The following is a 21720-nucleotide window of genomic DNA, read 5'->3' as shown; positions in this document are numbered from 1 at the left end:
TTCCTCCTTTTGCGTTGGAAAGGCAACAATTTATCTGACATTGCCTTTTTCAAAATATTTCTCATTCACAAAATTCAACTTCTCATGGATTTCATTTACTTCCATTAAATCTAGTTGATTATAAATTTCTTTTATTTTTTGTTTTAAATAGATGATCGTTTCTTAATTCTAATTGCTTCAGTATATCCAATTTTTGCATAGATTTCTTTCTGTTTTAAGGCAGAGAGACACACATCTCTTCATAAGTGCTTTATTGGAGTGCTATACTGTAGACCAGGCATGTCCAAAGTCCGGCTTGGGGGCCAATTGTGGCCTGTTTTCAAATTTCGAGCGGCTCGCAGCCTCTTCTCCTTGCCGGCTCAGCCTGTCACTCATCCCCACCGGCCGTCATGTTTTCCTTCACCACACAGCGGTTCCTGCAGCTGTCCCCTGCTGCCCACCCACAGCTGGCTGAGCCTTCAAGGCTGGTGGTCATATTTCACCAGAAGGTGGCAGTAGACCTGAGTCCGCACTCTCGTCGCGTGACCCTTGTGACGCAAGGCTTGTGTGCCCATTTCTAAAGTGACGACTGTAACTAAAAAAGGGAAAGTTGACAGCGAGGGCCGCCGCCTCCAGAACAAGTGGAAATTGGAGTATTGTTTCACTGAAATGTGAAACAACTGGGTCTGCCTAATTTGCAAAGAGATTGTGGCTGTTTTCAAGGAATTCAATATCAAGAGGCGCTACCAGACAAAACATGTTAACCACAACAAGCCATTACTGGGAACGAACGAGCTCCATTTTATGTTGATGGTATTTATAATTCCTTTTTTTTTTTTAATAGCAATAGCAGTAGACTTATATACCGCTTCATAGGCCTTTCAGGCCTCTCTAAGCGGTTTACAGAGAGTCAGCATATTGCCCCCAACAATCTGGGTCCTCATTTTACCCACCTCGGAAGGATGGAAGGCTGAGTCAACCCTGAGCCGGTGAGATTTGAACCGCTGACCTGCTGATCTAGCAGTAGCCTGCAGTGCTGCATTTAACCACTGCGCCACCTTGGCTCTTTTCAGTATACGTATTTAATTTTGACATATATCTTCCTCCTTTTAAAAAAAAGAGCACCAAAAAGTATATATATATAGTTATTGTGCTTTTAAACCCACCCACCCCCAGCCTATTTTTCACCGAGATGTAGACCTGGTTACAATTCCCAGCTATTCTCATCATTATATTTATATAATTATACATCCTTACACGCCCCCAATTTGTGACTCTGTCTTTAAATCTCAGTAGTTTCCCATTATAGGTATACTTCATCTTCCTTCTCCATTTTTCCGTATCTTGGATTAGATTACCCTTAATTGTCTATAAATGGCAATCCTTGCTGTTCAATGTTGAATACAATTCCCTTAATCTACTATATAGAATAACAAATGGTACACATCTCACTTTATTCATCACCTTAAAGGTTCTATATATATTCATGTTTCATATATTTTAACCCATGCTTAATTGTCCTTATATTGCCATATTCAATCAATTAGCAACTCAGTTTAATTATCATGTAAAAAAATGAATCACAAACCTCTGCTTTACAATCGCCTCATATCAGTTTTACATTTGTCCATATTCCATGTATTTTGACCTTTATTTAATTATCTTTCCATTATCATATTCAATCAGCAACTCCATTTTATTGTCATATTTAGGAATAAACCCCTTATCTTAGCTTTATATTTTCCCAAATAACAATTTCTAGTTGTCTGATTTTTTCCTAGTAATTCTTTTGTCCCACTTCTCTGTTCCTGCCTTCTCCCTTTTCTTTGTTTTGACACATCCACCCTCTTCAATTTTCCCCACTCCACCGTCAAAGAAATCTTTTATATTTCTCTTTGTTGGGGCATATCTTCCTATTTCAATTTTCCTTATGCCACTGTCAACCTCCGAAATATCTTTTGTCTGCTTTTTATTCCCTTTTTGTTGGGACACATCCCCCCTTTACCATTTTCTTATACCACTGCCAAGCTCAATGGAGTCTGATTTATCTTTTGAAATATCTTTTGTCTGCTTTTTATTTCCCACAGTTTCTACTTCCCTTCTTCTTTAAATCCCTGCTTCTCTGGGTTCAGAATTCTATTTAGGCTTGGTTTTAATGATTTATGCATATTTTTTATAATTTCACATAGTTCTTCAAATTCCCAGCTTTCCATGATGTCCAATTCCAAAGTTATAGTTAGTTATACAGTTCTTATTTCAGAATTCTTCTGGTCCACCTTAAATTTATCTACTTCAGCTGCTCTGGGGAAGAGTGACGGGAACCATCTTGCTCTTTTGTTCTTCCTTAATGTCTAGTTCCAAAATTACAGTTAGTTATACAAGTCTTATTTTGAGGTTCTGGTCTACCTTAAATTTAGTTCATTCAACTACTGTGAAACCGGATGTTTCTTCTTCGTCTCCTGCTTTTTGTTTCTTCTTCGCCTCCTGCTTTTCCAAGTTCTGGTTTACGGCGGTTGGTTAATTAGAATTTCCCATACAGGCAAGATTAGGTTAACAATTATCAGTGAGAAGATAGTGCTTTTTTCTTGATTTTTCTCCCTAATTGGAGTTGCTTAAGAGATATTAGTTGGAAGAAGTTCCGACAAAATCTCTTGGAATGTTTGGTTTCTATTTCAAATCCAAAACCAAATTTAGAGTTTATATTTGAGTGGGCTTGTCACTTCTCTGCTTTCTCTCTCTCTGTTCGAAATGTTTCAAACAAATAGCTTTTTTTGGAGGCTAGTGTTTCAACCCTCGATTTTTCCTTTCTTTCTTTCCTTTTGCCAAAATCCAGATTTGTGTATTAATATTATTTGTACTCTCAAGATTCTTTGCCTTTTCCAACTTTTGATTTATGACTGTGGGATAAATGAATCTTCTTACCGGTCTTTCATCTCCTCTGTGCTCCTGTTCAGTGCTTTGGCTGGGAACCAGCTTCTGTGCACCCATGCTGCCTCCCCCCCCTACTCCAATTCAGAGGGCAAATCTCTGACCTGCGAGGGACCTTTGGGTCTGATGAGACACTGTCCCTTCTTCGCTCCCCTCTCCAGGGATTTTGGAATTGGTTTGTCAGACAGGGTTCATGTGAGGTTCTTGAGAGCTCACTCCCCCCTCCACATCTGTCCAGCTGAAGAACCTCCGGTCAAATCAGTGTGTCTACTCTCTTAGGGAGGAAATCAGACAATTCTTGGCAAAAAGGGGCAACCGATGCCAGAGCTCTCTGATCCTATTTGGCCAGCTGATTTTGGATTTTTAGTTGACGTAACATGACATCTGGAGGTGCTGAACATGAGCCTTCTGGGGCAAAATGCAGTGGTAAGCCAACTACATTGACATATCAAAGCCTTTGGGACCAAGCGGCTACTTTTCCAAAGGCACCTGTCACACACGCACCGCAATACCAGACTTTTCCCATCGCTGCAGGAAATGATGACCAGTTTTCCACAGAACAATATGAGTGTGCGAGTAAGGAGGTATGAAGCGGACACCTCAGCTCTGACTGAGGAGTTTCAACAGCGCTTTGGGGATTTTGCAGCTATTGAAAAGGAGATGATGCTTTTCCCCTCCCCTTTCTCTCTGGGCCCTGATGACGCTCCAGGCCACCTGCAGCTGGAGCTCATTGAGCTGCAGTGTGACGCCGAGTGTCGCAGTCGGCACCAACAGATCCCTCTTGTCAACTTTTGCCACCAGCTGCATAAAGACAGATTCCAAGAGGAGGAAGAAAGCTCAGGCATCTCAAAAGGCCGGAGGACCAACTGGGCTGGTGGCTGTCTGACAAACAGAGGGAAAGAAGCTGCAGCCAGGAGGCTCGGAAGGCCAGCCAGAATCAGAGGGGGAAGAAGAATTGCCTCCTCCACTGGATCCCAGGGCATGTAGGATCAAGAAGAGGGAGGCACAGTAGAAATATGCGAAGCTATTCACGGAAAGGCAGCCTTGTCTCTCCTGCTGAGTTGCACCGGCTAGCAGCTATTTAGACCAGCATGCGTAGTAGCAAAGTGATATTTGGAACAACTCATCCATTTCTTGCTGTGCGTTTGTTCAGCCATTGTGATTCTTGCCTCGAGACTTAAACTTTTGACCCTGTTACTGGACTTTGGATTTTGCTTCTTGCATCTCGGACGTGGATTTCACTTTTGTGATTTGTGAACTTCAACTTGTTTTTTGACTTCTAAATGGTGGTTGACTTAATGGACTTGCTCTATGTTTCTGGACTTGGAAATTGGACTCATGGGATTTTGTGCTAGGTCCTGGGGAATATTATTCAAGGCTGGCGAAGCCTCAATAAAGATTTCAAACCCACGTGGTATGTACATCTGCGAGCAGGATAGGACACTCCGAAATATCTTGATCTTAAGTCCTCTCAAATAATGCCACAAACATATGATTTCTTTTCATTTTTTGTATCAGCTCACAAAATTACCAACATGTAAACCTCATATGAAAAAGTTATACAATCTATTCTTCTGGTCTATTATTCCCATGTCCCTTTTTTATTATTTAAACATCAGCCAGCTTCGTTTGTCAATTCAGTTTACTTTGTTCCATAGCTTTCTTACAGCCTGTGATTTTTAAATCCACATTTAAGTCAATTTCATCCTTGTCAATTGAAACCTATTTCTTTTCCATAGTAATATCTAGTCTTTCAATAATGCCAGAAATCTTTGAAAGTATTTTCTGAATCATTTTTCACACATTTCCATGTAAATATCCAGTTTCTCATCAGAAGAGAATTATGTTTAATTTCAAACCTTTATTCAAAATATATCTGACCCCTTAGTCCATGTTTAACTTTCTAAAAGCAAATTCTAAACACCAATTTTATTGCATTCCAAAAAATAATATTTTTCCAAATCATATTTAAAACTTTTATTGAGCCACTGATTACTGTAGAAACCTGCCAACCTGAAGGGTAAGAAACAAGGATCAAACTTTTTCTGCTTGAAAGACTGCATTGGCATTGAACTTAGATGGTATCCTGCAACTTCTAGCCATTCAAGTCATAAGCTGATTGTGAAACAGTTACTGCAGCAGCTGTCTGGAAGTGCATATGGGTTGTCCTTTTCCTGGAGAGATTTCACTGGCTGGGATCCAGCATCCATGATCTCCACTGTAAAGCCCAGCCCTTATTGGCAGGACATCTACTGTAGCTTGCTAGGATGCTCACCATCACATTATTGACCAAAAAATAAATAAATAAATCAACCTCTTGCAATGAAATTGAATACTGAATATATATATTTTTTCTTATATTTGGTTACTATTCTATAAAGAGTTTCTTGTCTATAGGCTAAAGACCCACTATGCAATGTATGAGCCCATGTTAAAACAGCTGAACGAAAAGTATGAGATTCTGCTAAGAGAGAAAATGCTTACAAGTTTGGAACGAGATAAAGCTGTCGGGCAGGTAAAGCTTACAGCAATTTTAACTTACATTTTTATGGCAACCATATAAAATGTTATATTATTTAATTTATTGCTTTAGGTAAAGTTTTATTCTGTGCCATTCCTCAGAATTCAAGGTGGGTCAAATGCACATCGAAGAGTTTGTTTGTTGAACCTGACATTAAGTACACCAAGAAGAAGACTTTCTTTCTTTTAAATAGTGCCGTTTTCTCTTTCTCTAAAAACAGTGTGACTTGGGGAAGGAGAGAAAACCAGTTGAAATAAACTAAGGGCCTTTTGTTTACAATTGTAGCCTCCCAAGCCTTTATTTCTTAGTGCGAAATGAAATTATAATAATTTGACATTTTAAAGCAGAATTCTCATTAAAGGTAACAGTAATAACCAATTATTTCTTCCTATGTGTATAGAATATACACATTTCTTTTCATATCTTAGTCCTTAGCATCACAACATTCATAGTTGTCAACCTGTATTATTATAGATAGTGTGCTTATATGTGTGTGTATATCAGTTCAGTTTATTATATTTTATTATATTTATTTTATATTTATATGCTGCCCTTTCCCCCCGAAGGGGAAATATATATATATATATGAAAACACATGGCAATTATGGGTTGTTCATAGGTTACATATTGTTTCCTATTACCACAGTTACACTATGTTTAAAACATGCCACTCAAATCCATAAATCCAGAGAAAAGTTGCTGTTAATTATCATTCTTTTCACTGAGGCTCTTCTGTCATTCTTTTCCATTCCTTCCACTGAGGCTTCAGGAAGTTTTGATGATGTGAATGAAGAATTCTATTCTTGAATTAAAATATTTTGCAACTAATTATGCTCTATTGTAAGCAGAATATTATTTTAAACATTGAAGCAGGATTCAGTATTCTCTATTATGGTTTGATTGAGGTAGAAACTAATTGAAATAAATTGAAATATGTTAGGCATACATAGCATCGTTTTGAGATATGATGTGGAGGAAGGAATGGGGACATTAATATAATAGTACAGAATCATAAAGTTGGAAATGACTGTTTAGTCTGTTAAGGCCAAAGCTCTCTTCAGTCCAGGAATCTAATTAAAGCATCCTAGACAAGTGGTTACCGTATTTTTCGGAGTATAAGACGCACCCTTTTCCCTCAAAAAAAGAGGCTGAAAATCTGGGTGCATCTTATACACTGAATAAAGCATTTTTTTTGCCTCCTGAAACCCTGCCCCCTTCACCAAAAGGGCTGTGCATAAGCCTTTAGGAGGCTTATAGAGTGCTCCTGGAGGCTGGGGAGAGCAGAAATGAGTGAGAACCGGGCCATTTTTTGCTCAATTTTGCCTTCCTCCCTTCCTCCCAGCCCCCTAAAGGCTATGCATGCCCTTTTTTTGTCAAAAAATGGGCCCATTTTTGTGAAAAATGGGCTGGTTTTTGCTCATTTTGGGGAGGGGGCACCCCCCAGGAGCACTCTACAAGCCTCCTAAAGATTATTTATGCCCTTTTTAAAAAAAACAAAAGGGCCATTTTTTGCAAAAAACAGGCCATTTCTGGGATGTCTGCAGAGTGGAAAAACTTTTTAATTTGCCTCTTGAAAATCTGAAAAATACGGTAATTATATTCTGCTTCAGTACATTCAGTGAATGGGAGCCCCTCATAACACTGAGTAATTATTTACTATTTCTAATATCCAGTCAGAAACGGCTATCTTATAAACTGACTATTCCATGTTGCATCCCTGGCACAAATGGAGCTGTGCACATGCCTCTAGATGGCCCAGCCACTCACATGGAACCATCCCCTCTCCTTCCCCCCAAACGCCAGTCTGGAAAGGTTGGGGAGCACTGACCTAGAGGAGGGGATTTACTGGACAATCACTTGTCTGGAATGGAATCAGGACTCCTGCCTTGGGCGGACGGGTTGGACTAGATGCTCCCAAGGGACCTTCCAGCCTATGATTCTATTTCTATTCAGTCACGTATGCAATTCTCCAGTTTCCTTAGAAGTAATACAAAAGAATTCAGTCACTATTACCTGGTTCCCTCAGTATATCCTAAGGTGCAGTTCAAATGATTCTGCAAGTTAACATTTCAACTCTTTTCAAGGATGTCCTTAAACTCTTTAAAAGATGTCACACAGAAGATGCTCTTTATAATCTGAAAATTATGATACGGAGTATAGAATAATATATAGAATAAACCAACAAAGATGTTTTGACTAAGTGTTAGAAGAAGCTTTTAACAGAATAGTTTGACAATGGAGCCAATTACAGATGGAGGAGATGATCTCCTGTTTGCTGAATATTCAACAAAGGCTGGACAACCATCTATTGTTAATGCTTTAAACTGGATTCCTGCATTGATCAAAGGATTGTATTTAATGACTAAACAGCTCCTTCAAACTCAACAATTTTGTAATTGTTTTTCCAATGCTGAACAGACGTAGCTCCTTTGCAGTTGAGATTGGGCAGACAGAAACAATTTCTGTTCAATAAAGACAGGTCTCCAAGCTGCTCAGATGCATAAGCAAGGCAAAGTGGAAAGAATTATAGGTTCCATTATGGCTTTTTGATTCCAGGAAGATTATCATATTTAACCACTATGTATTTTAGGGTTCGGTTCAAGGTGCAGGTTTGAATGACAAATTCTTCTTGCATGAAAGGTGATGAGGAGAGGCAGGAATTGTTATCATTTCTTCTTTTCTATGCCACCGGACTATTTTTAATCTTGATTGGTTTTCCGAAGTATTAAGATATATGTAATCTGATATACCGTATTTTTCAGAGTATAAAATGCTCTGAAGTATAAGACATGCCTAGCTTTTGGAGAGGAAAACGGGGGGGGGGGGGAATCTGCCTCTGCCTCCCAGAAATTTGCCTCCTTGCAGCAAACAGCAAGTTTCACTTTTAATTTCAGTTTCAGCAGGGGCCTCTCGATGATCAGCTTCTTTCAGGCTGCAGGGATTGCCATGGCCTATGGCGCCCTCCGCAAGCCCCATTTTCCCATTTGCTGCAAGGAGGTAAATTGCTGGGAGGCAGAGGCCAAAGGGTGGGGGCCAGTGGGTGGGCGGGGCTACATTCGGTGCATAAGATGTACCCAAATTTTCACCCTCTTTTAGGGGTAAAAAAAGGTGCATCTTATATTCCGAAAAATATGTTAAATAGTATTCTGAGATTCTCAACTATATTGAAATATTTTATACTTAGTGTCATATATTATTTCTGATTTCCTAAAGATTCTTGACAGATTTTTCTTTCATTGTTCAGATTACTGGCTTGCAAGCGACTTTACAAAGCTTGGAATCCAGAAACAACCTTCACATTCCCGTGATGAAAGGTAAATATTTAGCTATGAACCAAAAGTAAAAGCTTAGGAGATAATGTTTGCATCTCATGGTATTATGCACATTTCTAGAAATTTAATATTTATCTACATATTAAATTTATACACTTCAAATAATCTACAATGCACACAGACTTAAATTGTCTAAAACTAATGCTGTTTTATACTAAGTTATGCAGAAAATCTCAATGAATAAGCTAAGGGCATTGGGATCCCCAGCATCTCCTGTATGTCTACATTTTTTTTGAGAAAAGAAAAAGTATTTGTTGAGAGCTGTGTATGATGAGAGACTCCTGAACTCTATATCAGTGTTTCTCAACCTTGGCAACTTGAAGATGTCCGGACTTCAACTCCCAGAATTCCCCAGCCAGCGAATGCTGGCTGGGGAATTCTGGGAGTTGAAGTCCGGACATCTTCAAGTTGCCAAGGTTGAGAAACACTGCTCTATATCCATTAGGTTGGACTATCACCCAATACCTCTTGTTTCAGATCTGTTAAGTTACCTTCAGAAGATACTGTGTTTTTGTTATATTGGTCTTAAGAAGAATGGATCTGAATAAGAGACATCCATAAATATTTAATAGCTTTTGACATCCACAGTAATACCCTATGGATTGGTCAATTACTCTGAGATTTTCTCCAGATTTCCAATATTTTAGATAAATGTATAGCTGTACTAGGATGCCATTGTGCCTTTTTTCAGTAGATACATCCTTACATGAAATTCACATCAGAAATGTATTAATTCCCCCCCCCCCTGGAATTTTTCCCAGTCCTTTTTTGCTAAGTTGTAAAAATGTAACCATTTGTATTATTTGGATTATTGGATTTCTGCAGAATAAGTACAGATGAATCCTGCTAAAGTGCAGTATGTTTTCACATGACAAACATCTTAAATGTGAAAACTCTACATTGTTTGGAGAACCTTGCATTTTTAAATAAAAGATTCATCCCTAATTTTCCAATATGCGCAAGACAGCTGAGTAAACTTCTGATAAAAGGAACCAATTTTAATGATTCCCGGAAGAGCAAGCCATCTTTCAGGGTTTGAAGGATTTCTTTTAATCTCAGCTGCCATTTAGTCATCTGGATTCCAGTTGCCTCTTTGTTTCTCATCCAGCTCCAATCACTAGTACACCTAGATGCCTCCCACAGTTACAACTGTTCAGCCAGGCACCATCTATTCTGAACCTACTACACATTTGCAACTTTTAAAAGGACAACTTTGGGACTTTTTCCTCATGGCTATTAACAAGTTTGAGAAATGCTTGGGAAAAACAGAGCTTATGATAAACATTCCCAAGAAGAAAAATATTTTATTCCATGAAGACAAGCTGGAAAAAGTGATTTAAAATGAATGAGTCAATTGGGATTAGGATTTGTAATTGAAAGAATAATTTAATTTTAAGTTTGAAAATGTATTTTTTCCTTTTATATATATTGTTTAAGTAATTCCTAAAGTTTGTAAACTATTATTGAAAGTGTATTTGAAAATATCTATGTTAAGATATGGTTAAAGAAAAAGATGTATTAGTCTAAGGAAAATCTAAAACTTTAAAAATAATGTATACAAGAAGAAAAAAAATTGTTCTATGAGGGTAACTTGGAGGAATGATCTAAATTTAATTGGAGTTAGTTGGTATTTTATTTCTCTGAAAGTGAACTTTAAAGTATGTATGCTAAGAGAAAGTCAAAAAAGGTTTTTTGAATTTTTTCAATTTTGGAAATGTTTTTAAAGAAAGCTTAGTGTTTTAAAATGGATGAGGAAAATATTTTTTTCTTTTAAGGTTAAATCTGAAAGAATACAGTAAATTTTGTTAATATAAATGGTGATAGTTTATAAAGGTTATTAAGTGCAAATAGAAATACATTATTTCAACAGCAAGGAAGATAAAGCTGTAATGGTTAGATTGATGGTTCTTTTCAAAGAGGATTTATTTATTTTATTTGGATATCACTCCTGGATTTTGTGCTTTTGAGGGGAAAAAATGAAACTTTGACTTTGGTTTTGCTAATTAAATAGATTCGTTGTTATAGAAATGGCTAGTTATATACCAATGTATAAAAGTAAAAAGTTGAGGTTGTGATGTTTCTGTGTTGTACTGTGCCAAAAAGAGTTGGAAGTCAACGCCTTTTCCTTTCTTCCCTCGTACCTCATATTTCCCCCCCCTTCCTTTTTCCTTCCCTTAATTTCCTACTTTTTATTTTTCTTTGCATTTTATACATTGATAAAACAATAAAAGTTATATATAAAAAAGAAATTAAAGCCCAACCTACCAAAAACAGACTAGAAATAAAAATTAAAATAAGCAAGAGAATAGTAAGAGAATACCTGTCTGATGCTGATGAATATAAATCATCGGAAACTGATGGATTACATCCAAGAGTTCTGAAGGAGCTGGCAGATGTTATCTCAGAACCATTGTACCATATCTTAAAAAAAAATTCCAGGAACACTTGTGTACTACCAGAGCATTGGAAAAAAGCTGATGTGGTTCCCATCTTCAAAAAAAAGGGGGGGAGGGGACCCAGACCCAGGAAACTGTAGACCAGTCAGCTAGCATCAATACCTGGGAAGATATTGGAAAAGATAATAAAGAAACAGATCTGCCAGAATGCTAGAAATGAGTAAAGTAATAACTAGCAGTCAGCACAGGTTTGTTAAAAACAATTCATGCCAAGCCAGTCTTATTACATTCTTTGACAGTTACTAAATTAGTAGTCTAGCAAAATGCTGTGGGCACAGTACACTTAGTCTTCAAGAAGGCATTTGACAAAGTAGACCACAACTTACTTCTTGGTAAGCTAGAAAAATGTGGGGCAGACAGCAACACCCCCAGATGGATTTGTAACTAGCTGACAAACCATATTCAACGAGTCGTCCTTAACAGTACCATGTGTACATGGAGGGAAGTAAGCAGTGGGGTACCACAAAGTTCTGTCTTGGGGCCAATGCTCTTCTATATCTTCATAAATGATAGTTTACCATTCTGGGAATAAAAAAATGTTCTGTCTAAATGGGCAGTATAAAAAGAAGTTCTTAAGTAATTGAAATAATGTTCTTTCTGTAATAAATTGTGCCTTGCAGTGGGTCATTGGTGTGATAGAGAGGCTGGATTAGTGGGACCTTCCCAACGAGCACTTAGAGAAGCCAAGGAACAGAAAGTGCATTCTGCTGTTAATGCACGAGATTCAACCAAAGACCCAGCAAAACAGATGAGCAAGAAATATCCAAAGGTATGCATGTTCTTATTTATATATTTATTTTAGAAGTTTATGAGGCTATCCAATGAGTCCTGACAGGACATAATAAATACAATTCAATACAATTTAAGTATAAAAATCCCACCAAACACCATAAAAAGTAGCCATTAAATTATAACCTGATGCATAGGATTCACCCACCCACTATAACCCAAAGCCTAAGAAAAGAGGAAGTTTTCAGAGCTCTTTTAAACAATCGGAGCCAGATATATCAGGAGTGGTGGTGGTGGTAGTGGTATTCCAGTAATAGATTTAGAATTTTAGCTAGTATTTACAATAGTAGAATTTGTATTTGTATTTGTATTTATTTGTCTTGTATGCCGCCCACTCCCGAAGGACTCCGGGCGGCTCACAATAGACAAGGGAAGGGGGAAAACTAGACAAAGACAACACTTTAAAAACAAAACCGCAACATTCACAATTTCCGCGGGGCTGGATGTTTCAGAATCACAGTCCTAGAATTGGAATGAGTCATTTAGGCTACTGCTTGATTACTGGCTGCAACTGCCCATACAAATAGGTGTGGAATTACTAAAGAAGTAGTTTAGATATCCACAAATATTATACTAATAGGATTAACCACCTTTGAAGCTCTAACAGGACCAAGAGGGGTGCACTCCGTCCATCTGAGATCAGATATATACAATCCAGGCATTATTTATATTAAAAAAAACCCTGTTGGACAAGGGAGAGCTTCTTCTGCATGAGGGGTGTCGAACTCACGGCATCATGGCATCATCATGTGACATATAGGGACTCCCCCCCCCCCCACTGGGTATGGCCAGTGCATGACACATTGGCCCGGAAGTTTGAGAGCCCTATCTTTTGAAATAAGCAGCATAAAGTTTAAAGAAACACCAACAGTTTCCCTGATCAAGCTACTCATATACCTCCTAGTGCCTAAAGAAACAAGGAAGAACATGGATCTTCTACATGGAGAATCCTATTTTGCTCATTACAATGAATTGTATACAATAGGAAAATATTTTTATTATTATTATTATTGAATGTAATTCAGTTCAACATTACACACACTAGTTTGTAACACAATTTCAGATAGTGGGCATATTTTAATAATTCTCTGTTAAACGGTCTATGGCAGAGGTGTCAAACTGGATTTCTTCGAGGGCCGGATCAGCATTGTCGTTCTCCGCAGGCCGGCTGGGAGGGGAGACAGGATGGACACTTCCTGCAGCACTTTAATGGCCAAAAACAAGCCACGCAGAGGCTCCGCAAGCCCTCTTCGCATTTCGTTTTTGGCCTCCAACCGCACTCTGCCGCCAAAAAATGGGCCACGTGGAGGCCCTGCAAGGCCCCCCACATGGCCCGTTTTTGGTCTCCCCAACCTCCACGAAGCCTCAGCGCAGAGTGCTGTAGAGGCTGAAAACGCCCCTCTCCTTGCCTCACTTTGGCGGGCAAAGGCACCTCGGGCTGTTCCTTTGATATTTCTAGGCTGACCCTGCGGTCCAGGTTTAAGCACCCTACGGGCTGGGTCCGGCCTGCAGATGTTGAGTTTGCAACTCCTGGTCTATGGGATGCTCAGATTCCACTGAATGGACTCAAGAGCAGTCATACCATTAAATGAAATGAAGCAACCATTTCCAGTACCTTAATGAGAGGGATGATGAACTGGAAATGATGATGATGATGATGATGATGATGATGATGATGATGATGATGATGATGATGATGAACCCCTATCTGCTTATCCTTCCAATCTCTAAGATTCCTTTTAGTTTTATATGAACTATAGTGGTTAAGGTATTTAACTAGGGATAGAGAGGCCCAAGTTCTAAGCTTTCCTCAGCCTTGGAACCTCACTGGATGACTTTGTGCCCATCATTCGCTGTCAGCCCAGAGTGTCTCCCAGGATTATTGTGGTGAGGAGAAATAAAAGGAGGGAACGCTACGTGTTCCTTACAGATATTATCTTGCTTTCCAGGATGTAAGAAATATCCCATCCCTTTTGGTTTACACAATAGATAGAAACAATTTTCATTATCACACTGAATGGAGAATTGAATATTAATAGTAATTAATATAATTTACAAAATGTCATCTCATTCTAAGACTCCGTTGAGTAAAGACAATCAACAAACCAAACAATGAAAAGCACTTTTTATAAACCTATATATGTCTTAAAATCTGAACTAATACCGTTAGTTAATTTTAATTTTTCTTACTCTATTTTGATTTAAGGATTCAGAATTTCCTGAAGGTATCCAAGTAAATCCATACCTTGCTTGTGCAAAAAAATGTGTGCGGCCATTGAAGTCTGGAGTATATAAACTGTGCAACACATTGAAAGTTCATGATTTGGCAGTGACCTGGTAGGAGTTCTTAAACATTTCTTAATGATTTCATGCTATTATTTAGCATTATAAATAAATATTTGCTTATTATTGGTTAGCTAGCTATCTCAATACAATGATTTACATACATGATTTTTATAACAATGTCACATTAGGCAAAGTAACCTTGAAGAAATTATGCCGTCTCAAATCAATTTAAACAGTAAAGCGGTATTCTCCTTGCAGTTGAGAATATAGAGGATGAATGTTGGAACATAGGTCTTGAAAATAGGAAGCCTTTTGTTTCTTTTGCAAAAGATTCTATATTCTTTAAAATGTAAAGCATATGTCTCTCTCGGTAATGACAATATTTGACATTTAATCACTCCCCTAATTTATAAATTACAATTACTTAGTAATTTATCACAGCAGATTTCTACAGTTCAGATTAAGAGAAAGTTTAATAGAGTTTCTTTGTCTTTCTTTGTCTACTGACTCACAATTTCTTTCTTAATGCCTTCAAAATCATTTGTACTTGAAGGAAATAATAAAAAAAGTTAAGTGCTTGGGAGGGAGCACTGTGCTTGTTGCCTGGAATTGCTGAGTGAAAGACAAGATGGAAATCTTGTAAATAATATAAATGTGAATTTAAAAGAAAAGGTCTACACAATAGTATCATTTTATTTTGTCAGCTTTTCGCATTACCTGCCATTAAGGAACCTGGGAAAAAGGGCTATTTTAGCTATCAAAACTAGACTAAACAGAGAGTAGCTAGATCCTGTGGCAGTTGTTCTGATCAATCTTTGCCTCAGTAATTTAGCACTTTTGTTATTTCCGTTCTTCTGTTACTTTTGTTCTCTTTGGTATTCTAGATATTTACTGCATTTTATTTTCTTGTTCCTTACTTTATATTCCTACAAAATGTAAGTCTCCCACAGTCTCTTTTGATGACGTGGATGAATAAACCTAATAAACAAATAAACCCATTCATTCATTGTTCACGCTTTCTATCTCAGGACACACAACTCAGGGGTGAAATCAACCTACCTTCTCTACCGGTTCACAAATATGAGCGTGCACCATTGTGCATGCACAGGACCTTCCACACATCCGCAGAGCATCAAAATTGGAACATGATATATGTCTGGGTGGGTGGGTGGAGTCCCGGGCCGCCAGTGCTACCGGTTAGCCCGAATCGGATAGAACCGGCTGAATTGCACCACTGATACAACTTCATCTAAAGCTGTTTCTTCAGAATTTTTGTTTCTAATTTTCTTTCTAAGAGCTGTGGTGGCTCAGTGGTTAGAATGCAGCACTGCAGGCTACTTCTGCTGATCACCAACTGCCAGAGGTTTGGCAGATCAAATCTCACCAGGCTCAAGGTTGACTCAGCCTTCCATCCTTCCACTCGGGCGGGCTTCCTGTGCGGCCCAAACCTCCGGCCCGCAGCACCAATGCGCATCTGCTTTTTGGAGCACCTGGCCGGCTCGGACGCACAGGGCAGGCGCTCTGTACCGCGGATGCGTGTTGGTGCTGCGAGTTGGAGGTTTGGGCCATGCAAGAAACCCGCTCAGTGGGGAGGGAGGGGAGGCCCGATCTGCCCATTCTGGCCAGCAGCTCTGCTCCCCTTCCTCTTCCGGATTCTGACACGTCCCCTCATCCCCAGTGGTGGTGGAGGTTCTCATGCTGCTACTCCCCCCCCCCCCACTGCCACTTTCCCGGCAGCAGGACGAGCAGCGGGCAGGGCAGGGCAAGGCAGCCCCCCAGCCAGCAAACCCTGGCTGTGCGTCTTAGCTGGCCAGTCGCTCCTGCCCTTTCCCCTTTAGCTGCTGCTGCTGCTGCTGCTCTTCTAGAGTTCCTGCACAGGAGGAATGCCAGAGATATGGCGCTGGCTGGGAAGCAGTAAGAGGCGTGCCGGACAGGAAGCAGTTGCGCTTTCTTGGCAGAAGTGGCAGGGGGGCCATGCGGGAGCCGGCCGGCTCTTCTGGGGTGCTCTGGGCTACGGATGCATGTGGGGCCACGAAAGAAGCCCACTTGGGTGAGGGAATGAAGCTCCGGCCCACCAGGCCTGGTCGATAGCTCTGCTCCCCTAGGAAGTGACCGCTGGGATCCCCTCCGCATCTTTTGGCATGTATGCACATTGCTCTTGCCACTGTTGGTCTTCACGCACGCACGCATGCCAGAAACCAGAAGACCAAGTGGCCGATTGCACATGCTGGAAACAGGAAGATTATTATCCTGGTGTGTGCATGTGCACCGGGCGGCTACTCTTGTGGTTTCTGGCATGCCCGTGCACGTGAAAACCAGCTGGCCAGCTGGCCAGAAGAGCAATGGGTGATGGTTCCTTGTACCCGGAGAGATGGCTCTGTATGCCACTTTCGGCACGCATGTCATAGGTTCGCCATCATGGCCCTATGCCGTTTCAGACAAATGGCTGTCCAGTCTCTTCTTAAAAGCCTCTAGTGATGAGGTGCCCACAACTTCTGAAGACAAGTCATTCCACTGGTTAACTGTTCTCACTGTTAGGAAATTTCCCCTTCATTCTAGGTTGCTTCTTTCCTCGATTAATTTTCATCCCTTGTTTCTTGTCTTGCCTCCTAGTGCTTTGAAAAATAGGTTGACCCATTCATATTTGTGGCAGCCCCTCAAATATTGGAACACTGCTATCATTTCTCTCCTTCTTTTCATTAGATTAGATATATCAATTCCTGAAACTGTTCTTCATATGTTTTGTCTTCCAGTCCCTAATCATTCTTCTTGTTCTTCTCTGCACTCTTTCCCCCCCTCTTTTTATCTCTACTGCTTGCTACAACCTTGTCATTTTCTCCCATTAGTGGATCAAATGTTTCTTTGACCTTTTTCTTGCTTTTTTATATGTTTAAAGAATTTTTTAAAATTATCTTTGATATTTGTTGCAAGTCTTACTTCATTTTGAGCTAATTTCATCTTTGCAGGTTCTGGCTATTTGTTAGCATTCTGTCTTAGTTATGAGCAAACATACCATATTTTTCGGAGTGTAAGATGAGCCGGAATATAAGACTGACCTTAGTTTTTGGGAAGGAAAACAAGAAAAAAAATTCTCCCTCTGCCTACCAGCATCCATCTGTGTTCATCTGGCTAGTGTTCAAACCAGCCCGCCCCCTTTTCTCTCCCGGCATGGGCTCTGTCGAGGGGGAGGTTCTTTCCAATGACCGGCTGCTTTCCAGCACGGCAGCGATGGCAAGAAGCGGCTGCCAGGGAAGCTCTCAGCGAAGGCAAGAGTCCCGCCGCCGCGCCGGATTCAGCAAACCAGGCAGCTGTCAGAGAGAGGAGGACAGCGCGTGCCCTAGGGCTTGTGCAGCAGCCGAATCCTCGCCTCCTTCGGCTGCTGCACTGCCCTCTTCTCTCTTGAGAGCCACCTGGTTAAATAGAAGGACGAGGCTCCAGAGCCCATCCGCGCCCAAACTTTGCTAGACATTACAGCAGAGCCACGGGTAAGCTCCATTTGGGTATTTCCTCTAGCTCCAAGTGACTGAGTGTCCATTAAATACCCTACAGTATTTGTAACAACAGCAATAATATTCCCTTTTTCAGCTCTCAAAGGCCATGCCCCATTTTTGTTGGAAATCCTTATTTATAAGATAGGGACTTTCCTTCAGGACGGATGTATTGAATTTCATTTGAATTCACGATGCAGTTAAATACTGCAGAGAAGCCTTTCTCAGGGGAAACCTTCAAAGTACATGCATAGTATTATTCAAACTCAGCAGTCTCTATTCGATCTTCCTGCCTTTCATATTATATACCTTTTTAGAAAGCCAGAATCTCACAGTCTCAAACATTTTCTGCAACACACTTGGGAATAAAAAGTACAGTGTAATTCCACTAAGCAACCTGATGACATTCTAAAACTTTGGGTGATTTAAACCTAAAATACAACCCCAAGAAACAAATCTAAATTTAAAATGCTAGGTGTATGTAGAGAAATGCTATTTCAATAGAATGGAAGACTTGGACTTAAAAGGGAGAGAGAGATGAAAGAAAGAAGAAAGAAAGAGAGTGAGAGAGAAAGAAAGAAAGAAAGAACGAAAGAAAGAAAGGAAGGAAGGAAGGAAGGAAGGAAGAAAAGAAAAGAAAAAGAACTTATGACCACAATTGAGCCCAAAATTTTGGTTGCTAAGCAAGAGCGTCGTTAAGTGAGTTTCACCAGATGTTCCAAGTTGGAAACGCCCACCTGGTCACATGACCGCCAAGCCACTCCCACAAAACAGGCCACACCTACAGAATAGGTTCTAGAAACTTTTGTGACACTGTGTCTCAGGTAATAAACCCTGCTCTGGGTGGTCAGTCAGGCAGTTCAGCAACACTTGTGCAAGGATCTTGTCTGCGATGGAAAACGGTGATATTCCTCTATGATTGTGTTGTGGTCTGCCGGTGGTCTGTGGAGCTCGCAGCAGAGTTGGACAGCAAGGGGGTTGGGGAGGAAGATGGGCCAGTCCTGGAGTCTGGGGAAGGCTTGGACCAGGGCTCTGCATCGGAGGCAAAGAGTGGAGTTATGTGTTGCCTCTGAAGCCTCCAGAGTCGGACGTCTCTTTGGCTTGATGTGAAAGCTTAATTTGGAGATGGTGAGTCTATGCTCAGTCCAGCAGTCAGCGCTCGGCATGGCCTTGGTCACCCTGACATCCTGTCTGTCTTTCCTCCACATGATGACATAATAAGATGCCAGTGCTTGGAATGTGGGTGCATCCAAGAGGTCTTTTTGTGAGTAGGCAGGCAAAAGATGGTTTTGGTGATGATCAGATCGTAAGCTGCACATGTCTCCAGTAGTAATAGGCCATTGCTGTTACATTTGCCAATTCCATTTTTTCAAATGGCCCCATCCCAGGCAGAGAGATCCTACTCTCGTGTTGAAATTGCCAAGTAGAACCAGCCTGTCAGCCTGTCCTTTACTTCCCCTGGGTCCATCATTGTGGGTATGTAGGCGCTGATCAATGTAGCTTGCTTTCCTCTTGGGAGTGGGAGATGCCCTTGGGAAGACTGGCAAGTTTGCAGACAAGATGATTTTTTAACGGCAAAGCCAACTCCAGATTCCCGGCCTTTGTTACTGCTGTGTTCACATGAGAAGAATGTATAACCTCCTCCTGTTTCTGTGAGCTGATCTTCGTTGACTAGTCAAGTTTCACACAGGGCCACAATATTGATGTAAAATCTTGCAAGCTCTCTGGAGACCAGGGCTGTCCTTCTTTCTGGTCGATTTGCTAAGGGGTTGTCTTGAAGCGTATGTACGATCCATAGGCCAATGGTGAGTGGCATATTGCGTTTTCTTTGAAGTTCTGTTATTCGACAAAATGGGATCCCCTCCAGCCATGGAAAGCTGGACAGGGTTCTATGAAGCAACAATGTTTAGGCACCTTTTCTACCCGCTTCCTCTTACTACGGAGGTGAGCAGGGTGGTCCTGAAGAGGGCTGCTCAGTCACTCAGACAGACACCTAATTCAGCTGTTGCTTTGTTCAGCAAGAAGATGACCATTAGACCTGAGTCATCTGTCTGCAGGTCCACGGCTGCATTCCCAGTGTAGCCACACCTGCTGCTCCGTCACTCACCCACCGCCACAGGACTTTGAAGGTTCCCGGGAATTGGGGGGGATGCCAAGACTTGCACGTGAACTGGATTTAAGTGAGGGAGGGGAGCCCATAGTCAGCCTCACTCTCTCTTTTGTCTTTTGCACCTTGCTGTGCTCTTAGCGTACCACATCGCTTGCAGATCCTGCCTTTGTGACCGTGATCCTATTCTAGTAGGTCTCATCTGCTCAGTCGCCGGAATCTGTTTTCACATGCTCGGGATAGACAAGTTCCTATCTCATGCAAGGTCACTGACCCAACGGTCACTCTCAGCCTGGTTTGGCCAGCCTGTCAAAGCTGTTGCCCGGGGTGTGGCTACTGTGCATGCTACAGCTACTAGGAGCCACAGGTGAGAGCTGACTGACAGGTGGGGACCAAAGGTGGACGAGCTGCCCCAAAAGCTGCCCTAAAGTGAACTGCCCTAAAAGGACACAACATGCCCCTCCCTGAACACCCCGTGCAGCCCAGCCTAGAACATGCCACAACAGTGGGAAGATAAGCCTGCCTTATATAGTGTGCCAGCATATAAAGCAGGATTCATATTAATTTTCACATAAAGATGATTCATTTGAATCGTTACATAAGTGGAGGTTTCACTAGGAACAACCCTCTTGAACTACCCAGACAGGAATGCTGAATATATGCTGTTGAATCTGGCTCCCAAAAGGAAACTTAATTGTGAAGAAGAGACTAATTAATATAATTAATTGAGTTCCATCTTGATGGTTAAACCATCTAAAGAAATATTTGTGGAATAAGATCTTATAACCAATCGCATGGATTGTTTCAAGAAATTATAAAGACAAAAAAAGGAGGCCACAGGAGGAAAGATTTTAGAATTACTTGTGGCCGTAACATTTGAAATTTAGCAGATAGAATAGATAGCTAGTCCAGAATGCAGCTGCGCGAGCGATACTGGGTGTACTGAGGTACACCCACGTTACACCTGTCTTCCGCGAGCTGCACTGGCTACCAATTGGTCTCCGGACTCAATTCAAGGTGTTGGTTATTACCTTTAAAGCCCTACATGGCTTAGGGCCAGCGTACCTTCGAGACCGCCTACTGCCACATACCTCCCAACGGCCAGTAAGATCCCACAGATTGGGCCTCCCTTCAGATGCCGTCAGCCAGACAGTGTTGGCTGGCGGGCCCCCGGAGGAGAGCCTTCTCTGTGGCTGCTCTGACTCTTTGGAATCAGCTACCCCCAGAGATCCGGACCTCGCCCACTCTCATGGCCTTCAGGAAAGCTGTTAAAACCTGGCTGTTCTGGCAGGCCTGGGGCTGTTGACCTCATTGTTGAGGTCCAGCCCCGATTAGGATGAATGCATGTGGTTTTGTGATTTTAAACTGTCTTTTTTTTCTTGTTTTTTCTTTCTCTTTTTTTTCCTTTTTTTTGTAAGCCACCCGGAGTCCTTCGGGATTGTGTGGCATATAAATTTTGATAATAAATAAATAAATAAACTGGCAATAAATCAGTAATCTATATTTAGTTGCCAAGTTCTTGGCAACTAAATTCTTAACCCTTGTTTGGCCAGTCTCGTGTCAAAATTACGCTGGATATACGTACATTTTGGGTCATGGAACAGAGCTTTGATAAACTTGGTTTGAACCTCTTCCATTGATCTAACCTTGCGCAGGGCCCTAGCTGGGAATCATAAAGCAACTGAACTAGAGATTTAGTTGTGAATACTTTTAAAGCTGTAGATTCTCTGCTTTAGTGTGAGAGAACATTAAAATGGCTGAAGCATTTTGAGCCTACAAGATCAAGTCTGTCTGTGTACTCTCTGACTACCTCGTCTTGAAAAAAATCATTTTG

The 21720-nt window shown here is 40.9% G+C and overlaps 1 protein-coding gene across 1 annotated transcript in view; it reads left to right on the top strand.

The window, feature by feature from the left end:
- SPAG16 (sperm associated antigen 16) overlaps positions 1-21720 on the top strand; it is a 112588-nt gene that overhangs the window by 19133 nt on the left and 71735 nt on the right. The window contains exons 7-10 of the mRNA XM_032237189.1: positions 5305-5422; positions 8673-8742; positions 11837-11985; positions 14212-14342. Of these exons, the coding sequence (XP_032093080.1) occupies positions 5305-5422; positions 8673-8742; positions 11837-11985; positions 14212-14342 (468 nt within the window). The remainder of the gene's footprint in view (positions 1-5304; positions 5423-8672; positions 8743-11836; positions 11986-14211; positions 14343-21720) is intronic.

This window comes from Thamnophis elegans, chromosome 1 (assembly GCF_009769535.1).
Source record: "Thamnophis elegans isolate rThaEle1 chromosome 1, rThaEle1.pri, whole genome shotgun sequence".
NCBI lineage: Eukaryota > Metazoa > Chordata > Lepidosauria > Squamata > Colubridae > Thamnophis > Thamnophis elegans.
Note: the sequence above shows the minus strand (reverse complement) of the source record. Positions and strands in the feature narration are given on the sequence as shown.